The sequence below is a fragment of the Hyperolius riggenbachi genome, chromosome 4, assembly GCF_040937935.1.
Source record: "Hyperolius riggenbachi isolate aHypRig1 chromosome 4, aHypRig1.pri, whole genome shotgun sequence".
Classification (NCBI taxonomy): Eukaryota; Metazoa; Chordata; class Amphibia; order Anura; family Hyperoliidae; genus Hyperolius; species Hyperolius riggenbachi.
Window position 1 is genome coordinate 163,963,466 of NC_090649.1, and position 14,813 is coordinate 163,978,278.

Here is a 14,813-nt window from a genome sequence, read left to right on the forward strand (position 1 = left end):
TAAATAAATTATTAGGGAAAGGGAGGTGCTGAAGGGGGTGTGGCTAGAAAACAGCAAAAATCTATTAACCCTTCGCACACTCACATGCAAATGTTCAAACAAATGCATTCACAGATTCACAGCACCTCCCTTTCCCTAATAATTTATTTAATGTCCTAACTAGAGGCGATGTGCCTGGATATATGTATTTCCATTTTACTACTGACCCCTGTGGCTAGGGTCCAATTCAGTGCACTCCCTCCTTCCCCTGTATGTATTTGTCAGCATGCACACAGCTTATGCTGGTGTATGCGCATGGTGCACATGGACACATAACGTTAGCTCCCTTGTGCGATTGGTAAGATGCACCGTCTTTCCCAGGAGAGGAAGTTAGGATGTGTGCTCCTAATCCATTGATAGGTTTGATGCAATGAATGTGTTTGCATGTCTGCACTATGCATGTTACAGGGCCAGAGTTAGGACACCTATGTTTACCTGGGTACTTCTGCGCAGTATAGGTGACTAAGCATAAGAATGCATTCTTCTGTGAACTAAAACCCTGGCTTTTAATTTAGCTGTAGGGATAACAGTTGTGCCTGGATGAGTGAATCTGTGAATGCATTTGTTTGAACATTTGCATGTGAGTGTGCGAAGGGTTAATAGATTTCTCCGTAATAATATGTCTTGTGCTCAGTCATGATTTACATTACAGAACATGTTTTAATGTTTACTGTATAACCAATTCCTATTTAAGAAAAAAAAAGAAAACCTACAAGCTTGACACTGTTTGAAAGCATTATTGTACAAATGATACAGGCTGTCCTATTTGCAGTACATGCTGGGTTCTGTTGTAGGAAAGATCAGCACTGCATGCATTCCTGTAGACTCTTCTGTAAAACAGCAAACCTCCTCTCCTGTATTTTGTGGTGCAGTGTTGTCTCTCCTGTGGGAGTCAGACTGGCGTGTACTGTGAGCTTATCTCAACAGACTCTTCAACTCTTCAGTACAACAGGCTTCAGTCTGCTGAGGATCTAGCTTTGCAATTTGGAAATATGCATTATTTCACATATGCCCATGTGCCTGTTTTTTTAATGAATATTTTAAAACAAAGCAATGGATAACATGTACACCACCACATGTGGTGGGCATACACGGTTCGTTTTTTTCTGCTCAATTCTCCGCTCGATAGAGTTTGCCACTAGATTCTCCGCTCGACTCTCTTATCTTCCGCACATTTTTCTTATCTTTTTCCATTCGCTTCTATCAGGAATCGAGCGGGAAATCAATCGAACAAAAGATCGGACATGTCAGAAATTTTCTATCTACAGTGGTTTGCAAAAGTATTCGGCTCCCTTGAAGTTTTCCACATTTTGTCACATTACTGCCACAAACATAAATCAATTGTATTGGAATTCCACGTGAAAGACCAATACAAAGTGGTGTACACGTGAGAAGTGGATCGAAAATCATACATCATTCCAAACATTTTTTACAAATAAATAACTGCAAAGTGGGGTGTGTGTAATTATTCAGCCCCCTTTGGTCTGAGTGCAGTCAGTTGCCCATAGACATTGCCTGATGAGTGCTAATGACTAAATAGAGTGCACCTGTCTGTAATCTAATGTCAGTACAAATACAGCTGCTCTGTGACCACCTCAGAGGTTGTGTAAGAGAATATTGGGAGCAACAACACCATGAAGTCCAAAGAACACACCAGACAGGTCAGGCTACAAAAAGATTTCCAAAGCCTTGAACATCCTACGGAGCACTGTTCAAGCGATCATTCAGAAATGGAAGGAGTATGGCACAACTGTAAACCTACCAAGACAAGGCCGTCCACCTAAACTCACAGTCCGAACAAGGCGAGCGCTGATCAGAAATGCAGTCAAGAGGCCCATGGTGACTCTGGGCGAGCTGCAGAGATCTACAGCTCAGGTGGGGGAATCTGTCCATAAGACAACTATTAGTTGTGCACTGCACAAAGTTGGCCTTTATGGAAGAGTGGTAAGAAGAAAGCCATTGTTAACAGAAAAGCATAAGAAGTCCCGATTGCAGTTTGCCACAAGCCATGTGGGGGACACAGCAAACATGTGGAAGAAGGTGCTCTGGTCAGATGAGACCAAAATGCAAAACGCTATGTGGTGGAAAACTAACACTGCACATCACTCTGAACACACCATCCCCACTGTCAAATGTGGTGGCAGCATCATGCTCTGAGGGTGCTTCTCTTCAGCAGGGACAGGGAAGCTGGTCAGAGTTGATGAGAAGATGGATGGAGCCAAATACAGGGCAATCTTGGAAGAAAATCTCTTGGAGTCTGCAAAAGACTTGAGACAGTGGCGGAGGTTCACCTTCCATCAGGACAATGACCCTAAACATAAAGCCAGGGCAACAATGGAATGGTTTAAAACAGGGGTCTCAAACTCGCGGCCCGCGGGCCATTTGCGGCCCTCGATACAATATTTTGTGGCCCGCGCCGGCAAAAGCTTCCTTATAGTTCGCTTCAGTGCTCCCAAGTAATCTGCCGCATCCCCGCCACTAAACGAGGGCTGCAGAGCCCCAAATCGCCCGGGGGGCAATCCGCCGGCATTTCCTGGAAGGGGCAGAGCTTTCAGCTTCAGCTCTGCCCCTCCTGACGTCAATTGCCGCACGGATCGCTGCCTCTCCCCGCCCCTCTCTGTGAAGGAAAAGTGAGAGGGGCGGGCAGAGGCGGCGATGCGCCGCAATTGACGTCAGGAGGGGCAGAGCTGAAGCTGAAAGCTCTGCCCCTTCCAGGAAATGCCGGCGGATTGCCCCTTGGGCGATTTGGGGGCTCTGCAGCCCTCGTTTTGCGGTGGGGACACGGCGGATTACTTGTAATGGGAGCACTGAAGCGAACTATACGATGAAATAGGCAAAATAGTTCGCTTCAGTTTGAATTTGATTTTGAAATAAAAATCAATGCAAGGGACGGGGGGGAGAGTCGAAAACTGCTGATTGTGAAATCCCTTATGCGGCCCAGCCTCATCCTGACTTTGCCTCCTGCGGCCCCCAGGTAAATTGAGTTTGAGGCCCCTGGTTTAAAACAAAACATATCCATGTGTTATACTGGCCAAGTCAAAGTCCAGATCTAAATCCAATCGAGAATCTGTGGCTAGATCTGAAAACTGCTGTTCACAAACGCTGTCCATCTAATCTGACTGAGCTGGAGCTGTTTTGCAAAGAAGAATGGGCAAGGATTTCAGTCTCTAGATGTGCAAAGCTGGTAGAGACATACCCTAAAAGACTGGCAGCTGTAATTGCAGCAAAAGGTGGTTCTACAAAGTATTGACTCAGGGGGCTGATTAATTACGCACACCCCACTTTGCAGTTATTTATTTGTAAAAAATGTTTGGAATCATGTATGATTATCGATCCACTTCTCACGTGTACACCACTTTGTATTGGTCTTTCATGTGGAATTCCAATAAAATTGATTCATGTTTGTGGCAGTAATGTGACAAAATGTGGAAAACTTCAAGGGGGCCCGAATACTTTTGTAAACCACTGTAACCATCTAATCACCTCAAAAATGAGCCGTGTATTCCCAGCATTATACTAGTTTAGCTGCTGTATGTGTTTGTGTATCGGCTTTATAAGGCTGGATGTAGACTTAGCTCAGTGAATTTAGTGACTCTTATCTGGAACGGTTTTGCATTGTTGGGAGATGATGAAGTGTAGGAGGACTCTCATATCTGCAAATCCTGCATGGCTATACTAATCCTTTTAGGTCTGGGCATTAAAGACTTCTCAAGGGCATTCCTTTTCTGTAGCTGGGAAGTCAAGTACTGCTTTTTCCTAGTACTTAGGGAAACTGTCCAGCTGAAGTGTGAATATTTTCCCAGTCCCAGATGGTGGGCAGACTGGAACACATTTTTCTCTGTTCCATCAAATTGCCAACCTTCTCAACATGTGTCCACATAAATTGGGTGTCCTGGATTTACTTTAAGGCCCTCCTCTGCTTTTATCCGGAATGTGTTTGTCTTACTCCAGACCTCTCCATGTAGTATTATGAAAGCTTCCATTTGCTGAAGCGAGAGGGATGTGGAGGGTGCCATATTTATTTCCTTTTAAACAATACAAATTGCCTGGCTGCCCTGCTGATTCTCTGCCTCTAATACACAATTATATCTGTACATATCACTGTTTGTTGTCATGAAGCTCCACCTTCCTAGTGATGTTTAGCATAGGCTATGATGTCACACAGCCTTCTTCCCCAGAGCACTCTGGGGGATCATGTGATGTTACTGCTCACTACACAGACCACAGTGCATCTTGCCAGCAGTAAATATGCCAGCACCATTGACACATTTAATGGGCACCTGAACTGAAAGGGGTATGGAGGCTGAAATATTTATTCCCCTTTAACGAAAAACCAGTTGCCTGGCATCCTGTTGATCCATTTGACTGCAGTATTATCTGAATCACACACCTGAAACAAGCATACAGCTAATCCAGTCAAGCTTCAGTCAGAAATATCTGATCTGCATGCTTGTTCAGGGTCTATGGCTAAATATAATAGAGACACAGGATCAGCAGGACAGCTAGGCAATTTGCATTTTTTAAAAGGTAATAAATATGTCAGCCTCCATATCACTCTCACTTCAGGTGTTTTTAATGCAAACCTGAAGAAGTTTTGTAATAAGAAGTTGGATACTTAAAGAGGAGCTGTCAGCCATACTATCTAAAAAAAACACATATATAAGTAGCTAAATACTTGCTCTACTTACATAACATATGTATTGCACTGTCCACATTTTGATTTTAATGATTTTTGTATAGTAAAAAAAAAGAGAAAATCCTTCTTAGGATTCTCCATTTTAACTGTGTCTATTTTGAAGCCAATCCTGATGTAATTTCCTCCCTTACTCTCCTCTGCCTGATTGTGTATGCATTGCCCACCCTCCTCCCATTCTTCAGGCACTCCCACCCAGCTCTACAATAGAAAGTGCATTGTCTCAGCATGAGAAATATTGGCCAATCAGAGAGGAACAGAGGTGTGTGTGTGTGTGTGTGTGTGTGGGGGGGGGACAGGAGAGAAATAGGCTTCAGCCAATCAGGCTGCATCAGTTAAGTCTGAAGGGAAAGGAGAAAAGCAAAAAAGGACAACCCAGCATGCCCTGCAACTTCCTTTGTGCGGCAATGTGCCAAATAAAAGTCAGGTAAACTGAGAAATGATCAAGAAAAGTAATAGCAATTTTTAACTTTTGGATTGCCTGGTTAGCATCCTTATTACTTGTTTACCAGATAATAATAAATAATTGATTTTTTATTTTATGCCTGACAGTTACACTTTAAGAAGAGGGAAGCCTCAGAGGTTTCCAACGTTCTCCTCAGGAACACTGCTGTTGCCCAGGACCCTTTGAAAGTTTGCAGCCGCACTCCCCTTTGTGCATGAGCATGGCAGTACTGCCTCTGCACAAGTATGGCCGTGCCTGTGCACTAACACTGTGCAGGGGCTGCCCTACTCATGCAGGCACAATACAGCTGCAGCACTGCTGTGAGAACATATCCGACAAGCTCTTGGGTCCGTGCACAGCAGGGGGGGGGGGGGGGGGGAGGGGAGGGATGGGAAGCCTCAAAGATAGGGATGATTGGTAAGATGCACATATTTCCGAGTTCATGCAGGATTATGTAAATGTTATGCAAATATATGCAGCTTGAAAATAGACCATTCACATCCCACCCAGGTTTAAATTCATTGGTCCATTTTTGGGCTGCATATGTTAGCATAAAAATGTACATAATCCTGCATGGATTCGGAAATATTTGCATCTCATTGATCATCCATGCTCGGGACTATCAAAAGGCTTTCCTCCAACTAGGCATCTTCCCTCTACCTAGGTAAGTACAGTGTAGAACCTTTTTTTTTTTTTTTTTTTTTCACCGCCTTTGGCTCACTTTCAGAATGTAAATCAGGGTGAGGTGAGATTTTACATTTTGCAAACATTGATTAATTTAAAAATTAATATTGTAAAAAAAATATAAGCAGTTTTATTCATTAGGTTATATTCCGTAAAGTTCTGCTTTAAAGGGAACCTGAACTGAGAGGGATATGGATGTTTCCTTTTAAACAATACCAGTTGCCTGGCAGTACTGCTGATCTCTTTGGCTGCAGTAGTGGCTAAATCACAGACCTGAAACAAGCATGCAGCTAATCCAGTCTGACTTCAATCAGAGCACCTGATCTGCATGCTTGTTCAGGGGCTATGGCTGAAAGTATTAGAGACACAGGATTAGCAGGCAACTGGTATTATTTTAAAAGGAAAAATCCATATCCTTCTCAGTTTAGGTTCCCTTTAAGAAAACAAATATATACATTTCAAGTAGCATATTACTAAATAGGGCAACTGCAAAGAAATGTATGTGGTAGTTGAAATACGTTAGTGGTAATAAATCCATATGGCTGTTTTCACAGAGATCCATTCCGGGCCCACCAGGAACATGTCAGACAGATGATGAGAAGCTTCTCTGATCCGTTTGGCCGGGATCCCTTCTTCAGTATCACAGATGGCCGGAGAGGACAGAACAGTTCCCAGGTGGCTCTGAGAGAAGATCACAGAGTAAGCAGTTCCTCAAATCACATGGCTGTCATCAGCTGACATTTTATAGCCAGATTCATTTCAAAGAGCTGATTGTTAACTTGTACACTCTGCAAGCGCTGTAATGCCAGCCTTTAACAGTCCCAGGCCCAGCCTGCTCTTCTCTTTCACAGTTATATAAGCCACAGCTGTTTGCACCCAGTACTATTCCTATAATAGTTTACCGTATGTCAGTTCCCTTCTATTAACTGTTTTAGCTACCTAGCAGGCACACCATTACCGTTACAGGGACATGTACAACTTTAGCACTGTTGAGTCTGTGCGACAGATGTCAGTTCCTATCCTCCTGGCTGGGTAAATGACAAAAGCAAGCTTGGCATTCTTCCATCAGCTAAATATAACGTGCCAGTACTACCCTGTGCTGAAAACAGCCTGCTGGTCCTGTTGCCCGAATTTCCGCCATACAAATAAAAAGTTTAGGCTGCAGTATAGTAGATAGGGAGGGGAAGTGTAGCATGGAACAAGTTAATTGGAGAGGCCACACTATATCGGGCTCAGGGAACTTAAGACCTGGAGAATAAAGACAGCGCTGGGGTCTTTGGAGTCTTGCCAGGCTCTGGCACTGTAATCTGAACTTGGATATGTGCAGCTCAGTAAATGGGCTTTAGAAAAAAGCAGTCATCTGCAGGTCAAAAGAAATGGCTGCCAAATATATTCCCATCCTGGCAGCTCGAAACTCTTAACTAATGTGGATAGAAAGGAAATCGGTATTGAAGAGTTAAAGTTTTACTTTGTCTCTTTAGCAAGTCGATACAGTTAAGATTCTGTTAACTGTGTAGAAAGTAATTGGACTCGATCATGTAACAGACCTGTGGTGCGACTGGGGTAGTGCTGCCAAGGTGGCATTGCAATAATATTTATCAGTTTGTTAAATACAGTACACTGACAAATATATTGCTGTAGAGATCATATAAATGGCTTTTTAATAAGACAGTGCTGGGAGAAGATTGATGGTCTACAGAGCTGTAGTATTTAGCAACCAATCAGATTACATGGATGCTGCAAGTGTACCTGTACCATAAATTGTTTGGTAATGCAATGATGATTCTGATGCCTTAAGGTGTACCTTGGGTGACATGATGAGATAAGCATGTGTATATACATTGCAAAACATATTAATAACCAGGCTGTTTTACTTGTTTTATTTTGCTGCCTGAAAGAGTTAATTTATAGGCATGGAAGTGACAGCTTCTGTCTTGTCGTTACATTGTCAGGAGTATAGTAAACATCACTGATAAGCAAATTAGAGCCATAAAAGTTTTCCTGGCAGAGAAAGTCGTGGATTTTGCACAGTGGATTTGGGTGGTATAAACCCCTCATTTTGCTGTGGGGATGCAGCGGTTTAGCACTAGCTATAGTGCTTAACATAAATAAAAGTTAAAAACAGGGATTTTGACTCGCTTCAGAGTCTCTTTAATAGGCTACCACTGATTAGAGACATTAAAACATTCAAGACAAGACAAATAACATTTATATTGCGCTTTTCTCCTGGCGGACTCAAAGCGCCAGAGCTGCAGCCACTAGGACGCGCTCTATAGGCAGTAGCAGTGTTAGGGAGAGTTGCCTAAGGTCTCCTACTGAATAGGTGCTGGCTTGCTGAACAGGCATTGCTGAGATTCGAACCCTGGTCTCCTGTGTCAGAGGCAGAGCCCTTAACCATTACACCTTCCAGCCACCGTTTCAATTATTTTGTAAATGTTTAATAATAAAAGAAAACCATGGGATACTTGAAGTCATTTTTAGGAGTAGGAGGATAAATATAATTGATCTCATCAGTTTATTTTCACCTCAGGTTCACTTTAAGAAAAGGAAGAAGACTGACAAATCACTGACTTCATGTTGTATGCATAATCTCAAACACTTTCCCTCCACAGGACCTTCCATAAACTGTCATCCAGCTGTACTGCCCCAGCATACAGTGATTTGTAGTGTGATTTATTTCTCTCTGCATATTTGATCCTGTTTGTATCCAGTTAGCCAGTGGGGTACTCACGAGAACAGGAAGGGTAACACAGAGCAATGCCAAGACCTGAGTTACACGATACAGGAGCAAAGTAAGCACACTGTGGAAATATTAGAGCTTGTGTACTGTGTACACAGTATACATACTACTAGGGAGAGGAAGTGTTTCTATATATACGATACATATAACAGGCAGCAAGGGTTTTGCATATCTCTTCAGGTAGAAGTAATACACATAAAATGTATGTAAATGTATGTGTAAAAGGTATGTAATTATAATTAAATATGTATGTATGTAAATTACATGCATGATTAAATTACAGTAACGGCCAATGAGCAATTTAGAGCTCATTTTAAATGTAAGCCCATGTCAGAGTAAAAAAACATATTTGTTTAAGTGTTCTTAATACTGTAATTTTGAGCTATACAGGGGCGGTCAGGACGCTGTCCCCCTGAATTATCCCAAGCTGTTCAGTATTTAGGGTGTGGGGGTGTGGCCAAGCTGTCCCCTCTTCTAATATTAATCAGAGAATGTGGGTGGTGCTGACAGCCAGGGGGAGGATCAGGGGAAAGCATGCCCAGAAGACCAGAAGAGCCTACCATTGGATTAATCCACAGAGCAGCATCGGTCAAGTGACTGATTGCCCCATTTGGCTTTTTGCACACTTAAATTTATATTCTTATTTTTCTGGGAAGTGGTGGAGGGAGAAGAGAGGTATCGGATTAAAAACAATGTTTAGCCCAGATACTTGTCATATAAGAACACATCCTTTCATTCTGTTAGCTCACCGAAGATGACTGTATTTCATGCATCTGTATTTTTTATGGAATAGGCCTATGTTTATGTCTGTTCTGTAGCTGAACATTATTTAATTACGGTATGTTTGTAGAATTGAGCACTCTTTCCCTTCAGTCTGTCTTTTTATTTGGGTTAGTATGTTGGTATATCTATAGCAATGTTTGCCTAGAGCACTAAAACTTGCTCATAATTATACAGTAAAGTAGACCTCAATTATGTCTATTAAATAGAATTATGGAAGGTGAGGCTTTTTAAAACAGAATTAGCTCCCGAAGCTTGTCAGAAACATTAAAGTGTAATTACAGTGAAACACAGAGTGAAATTGGTTGAAAGAGAATGAGATGCAGGGTAAGCAGACAGCAGTGATGTGGTGAATGGGTATGATTTGGGGGGCAAGAGTGAGATGAAAAACTGAAGGTTGTCATGATGGAGGAAGTGCACAGTAAGCATGGACAGGAGATCAGGCATGGATGGATTGTAGGACAGGTGAAGGAGTCAATTTGGTGAGTAGATTAGATATGTACAATGGTAGAGAGCACACTGCCAGTACGACTACACATAGGGGGAAACGCATAATGCGGGTGGGTGGTACAACTCCTGACTGTATTTCAGGGAGCACATAATGGTATTGATAAGTTGGTGTATCAGAAAGGCTGTGAGAATGGAGCAGACCCTGAGCAAAGGACCACATAGTGAGAAGATAAGAACAGGTGTGTGAGTGTTTATGCATGAGTGTGCATGGTGGGGGCTGTATTACTAGTTAGGACAAGCAACTGAATGCATAGGCTGTTATGATGAGAGTTGGACCACACATGGGCCCCTATTCAATTAACATTCTTTCCTGAGTTTTGTCCAAGGTGATATTTTGACACTTTTAAAGCCACCAAGAAGCAAGAAAATACTCAAAATAATTTTGATAGTACTTTTTCACCTACTTTTTGGTACTTTTTCAAAATGTATGTCCTAGGAGAAAACTCTAGAGAAAAACTTAATTGAGTAAGAGCCCTGGAGTGGATGACGGAAATGAAGAGGATAAGATAATGCACACTGTGGGTTGCAAGGAAAGGTGAGGGGAAGGTTAGGAGGTGAGTGGGACAGGGGCAGATGATATTTGTGCGAGTAGGTAGCAACAGGTATATATAGTATTCTCTTGTAACATTGGTAGGATTGGTTGGGGAAGTATAGGTTAGGACAGGCATGGGCAAATTTGTCCCTCCAGCTGTTATGGAACTACAAGTCCCACAATGCATTGCAGGATTCTTACAGCCACAGTCATGACTCATAAAGGCAAATGCATTGTGGGACTTGTAGTTCTTTAACAGCTGGAGGGCCAAGTTTGCCCATGCCTGGGTTAGGACATTTAGTGGGTGGGGATTTATTAATTTACTTTTTCCATAGTGACGGACTTCTGCAGTATTTTACACAGTATATAGTCTTGTCACAAGCTGTCCCTCAGAGGGGCTCACAATCTAATCCCTTCTGTCCCTATCATAGTCTAATGGCAATCCTGGGAGAAGCCAAGAATCTTATCTGTATGGTTGTGGGAATGGGGATAGTTGGGGTGGAGGTGGGAGTAGTGACAGATGAGACAGAAGTCAGAACCTGGTGTTTGTTTGCCACTATGTTAGGGCTTCAGTATCGCCTAGAAGATGTGTAGCTTGCCGCTTGGTATACTGATGTCTTTGGCAGATGTACACTGAAATAAGCACCTCCTTCATAAGTCTGCCATCATTGTTATTGGCAATTGGCCAGTGGTTCCCACAACACTTAAAGCATTTATACCTGCTTACCTTAGTACTAGACGTGTAAGAGCAGTCAATGGCGGCTGGAAATGGTGATAGCACGTAGATCCAGAGTATTAGTATCGGTAGTTGAGATGAGTCAGCAGCAGATTGTTTCCAAGTAGCTCACCTGACTTGAAAGCTAACAGCTAATCTCGGGGACAATCTCAGGGAAGACTGTCAGGATGATGGAGAGCAGATAAAGGGATGTGGATGGACAGAAGAGTGGTGGGCATGGCCTGTATTTACAAAAGATGGAAAAGGCAGTACTGTATTTACCGACTCGCACATAGTCACGTTGTATAATTAGTAGTAACAGTAGGGTATTGTACCGTGTTAGCCATCAGTAAAAGCAAGAAGTTTTGAATCAGGATTATACCATTTATTGGCTAACTTAAAAGAATAAGAATAAGCAGGCTTTCAGCTTTGCAGCCTTCGTCGGGCATCAATCCTGTTTGAAGGCTGCAAAGCCGAAAGCCTGCATATTCGTATTCTTTTAAGTTAGCCAATAAATGATATCATCCTGATTCAAAACTTGTTGTATAATTAGGAGATTCCTGTGTTCCTGGTTAGATGCTCTCTGCTCATCTCTTGCAGTAAATCTGCTCCATTGTATGGTGACTATGAAAGAATGAGGATGAAGGTGTAGGTGCAAGGAAACTAAATGGCACAGAAACGTAAATGGCTATAAACACTCAAATGACCCTGTATCAAACCTGACAATTTTATCATGTGTGTTGTATAAAGGTATACCTACCTCCTTACAGTGAAGTGTGTGTGTGTGTACAGTGTGTGTGTACAGTGTGAGTGTGTGTGTGTGTACAGTGTGTGTGTATGTACAGTGTGTGTGTATGTACAGTGTGTGTGTGTGTGTGTGTGTGTGTGTGTGTGTGTGTGTATGTGTGTATATATACAGTGTGTGTACAGTGTGTGTGTGTGTGTGTGTGTGTGTGTGTGTGTGTGTGTGTGTGTGAATTTCCTGTAGTTTTTGGTACAGAACTTAAACCACACCCCACCCACATGATCATACACCAGCTTAGCCATGGCTTGTAGTCATGTGAATGGAGTGGGGACATAGCCATGCCTATGAATCCCTGCATACCTGACATAAAGCCATGCTTCTAGAGTCAAGTGGGCAGGGTGTTGTGTACTTGCCATGCCCTTATTCCACTCGCATGACTATAAGCCAGCATCTCCTCTATTGCAGTGCTTTGGATGGTCATGTGGGTGGAAGTGCTGTATATGCACTGTCTGTCTTTCATATCGCACACTAATACACCTTGCTGACTTCAGCATAGAGATACAAATGTGTGCTAAGGCCCTTACTCCAGAATGTGACACAGGAGCTCACAACTTACTCTAGAACCGTTAAATTGCTGTCTTCTTTTTCACATAGATTGTAAGCTTACACAAGCAGAATTTCCCCTATTTGCTGTTTGTTCAGTAAGAAAGATGTCGGTATTAGTTAATGTCCCATTTATATTGCATACCACTTCTGTATTATGCACCCATGTTTGTCTCTTACTTAGTACAGAGCCAGAAGATGCTGAAGCTATAAAAATCATTCATACCTGTCGAACCCGATCATTTATAAGTTATCTTTCAGTGTCTATAAGTGTTGACAATATTGATTAGCAATGATACTTTTCTTGCAGGCATCGAGTCTATGCCACATGCCAAGTGCCTCAGTTTCCAGTGCGGTCAGTACTATTATAGGCTTGTGTGGAAGCATGACACTATTTATTCTAACCGTAAATCAGAGTTCAGCGTTTTATCTTACTACAATCCAAGAATGTTTATATCGGTTGCAGTGTCCTTGCATGTACTACTGTGTAAAGATGTACATAACATTTTGTTTGTTTGGATGCTTGTAGGTGCCTCATATCCTGTCAGTGTGGATTAAAATGTAACTCTAGACAGATTATGATTTGAGTACGAGGTGCCTGTAGGAGCTGCAGATGGGTCCATAGGTGCAGTCCTGTATTGAACGATTGAATGATCAATATCCAGTAGACAGCAGCAAAAATACCAATATAAAACAGTATGTTATGAGCATAAACCTGGGCAAACTGTACATATCAACCAAAGATTTATAATTTACCATCTGCTGGTAGTGAATGAAATAAGCACACTAATCCTGAGATTATGTGTAGACTATACAGGAGACCACTAAGTACCCACACATGCATAGCTGAACTCCAATTAGATATTTAAAAACATTGAAATCTGTAGCGCAACCTGAGATGTCTAAGTCACTATGTTAATTAAGGAAAATTCTCACAGCCTATTTTTTCATTGGTGTCCGGTATCCTTTCAGTACACCCTCCCATGCGTCAGTTATATATGTCTGGCCTGTCAGCAAGCAAGTATGACAGCTCAACACTGACTCAAGCCACAAGTCCTGCAGAGGTTTTTTTTGTTAAAGTATTAGCACTTATATACAGAAACAGTATAGGGCTGCATGATGGATTAGTAGTTAGCACTACTGCCTTCCAGGTATAGGGTCCAGAGTTTCAGTGCCACCAGGGCTACTCACATTCTAAAAACATACCTTTAGGTAATCTGTACCCCCTGCCATTCCATACATAATGACTCAGCTGGTTTATGATGCCCAAAGGGCTGCATAATAATTTCCCATAATGCATGAAGGGTAGGGTTGCCACCTTTTGACGGAGAAAATACCGGCTATGGGGTGTGGCCTGGAGGGTGTGGCCTAAAAGTGGGAGGGGTTTGTTACGACCCTTTTTAAAAAATAGCACAGGTAAAATTTAAAATTATAAAAATAAACACAAATGTTAAACCGTTAAAGTTTAAAGAACACCGGTAAGGTTAAAAATTGCCTCAGGGAAGGCTCTAACTCCTAATGCATCAGAGTAATGTCTGCGTCGTCAGAAGACTGAGCCGAAGTTGCTTAAAGGGGTTCTGTGGGGGTTTCTGAGGAGAAAAACTGCCACTAACCTGGGGCTTCTATCAGCCCCCTGCAGCGGTAATGTCCCACACCGTCCTGCTCCCATCCGCCTTTTCCCGCAGCCGGCACCGGGCTATTATTCGTCTGTCACACAGACGAATAATGCGCGTTGCCGCGCCTCCGCTCACGTCATCTGAGGCTTACTGCGCACGCACAGACCTCCCGTGCATGAACAGTAGACCCGGACTGACGTCACTGTGCCTGTTACCAGGGCTCATCGTGGCTGAATGGCAGACCGCGGGATGACGGGGTGGGACTTAGACGTGTTTATGGGGCGGGAGGAAGCCCAGGGTAAGTATCAGAGCTGTATTTTCCTTCCTCTCTGAGTCTTTTTAAGCATCAGAACACTGTAATATGTTGCAGAAGCTACCAGTGTTATAGAAATATATAAAAGGGTGGGTCATAACTATGGTAGGATTAGATTGTGAGCTCCTCTGAGGACAGTCAGTGACATGACTATGTACTCTGTAAAGTGCTGCAGAAGATGTCAGTGCTATATAAATACATAATAATAATAATATGGTAGGACATTAGACTATGACTATGGTGGGATTAGATTGTAAACTCCTCTGAGGACAGTCAGTGACATGACTATATACTCTGTAATGTGCTGCAGAAGATGTCAGTGCTATATAAATACATAATAATAATATGGTAGGACATTAGACTATGACTATGGTGGGATTAGAGTGTGAGCTCCTCTG

At 42.5% G+C, this 14,813-nt stretch overlaps 1 protein-coding gene across 2 annotated transcripts in view; it reads left to right on the forward strand.

Moving 5' to 3' along the window:
• MLF1 (myeloid leukemia factor 1) overlaps positions 1-14,813 on the forward strand; it is a 53,026-nt gene that overhangs the window by 21,283 nt on the left and 16,930 nt on the right. The window contains exons 2-3 of one of the 2 annotated variants that reach the window (XM_068280910.1): positions 6,416-6,560; positions 12,797-12,841. In XM_068280910.1, the coding sequence (XP_068137011.1) occupies positions 6,416-6,560; positions 12,797-12,841 (190 nt within the window). The remainder of the gene's footprint in view (positions 1-6,415; positions 6,561-12,796; positions 12,842-14,813) is intronic. The other variant, XM_068280911.1, reaches the window with a different exon arrangement.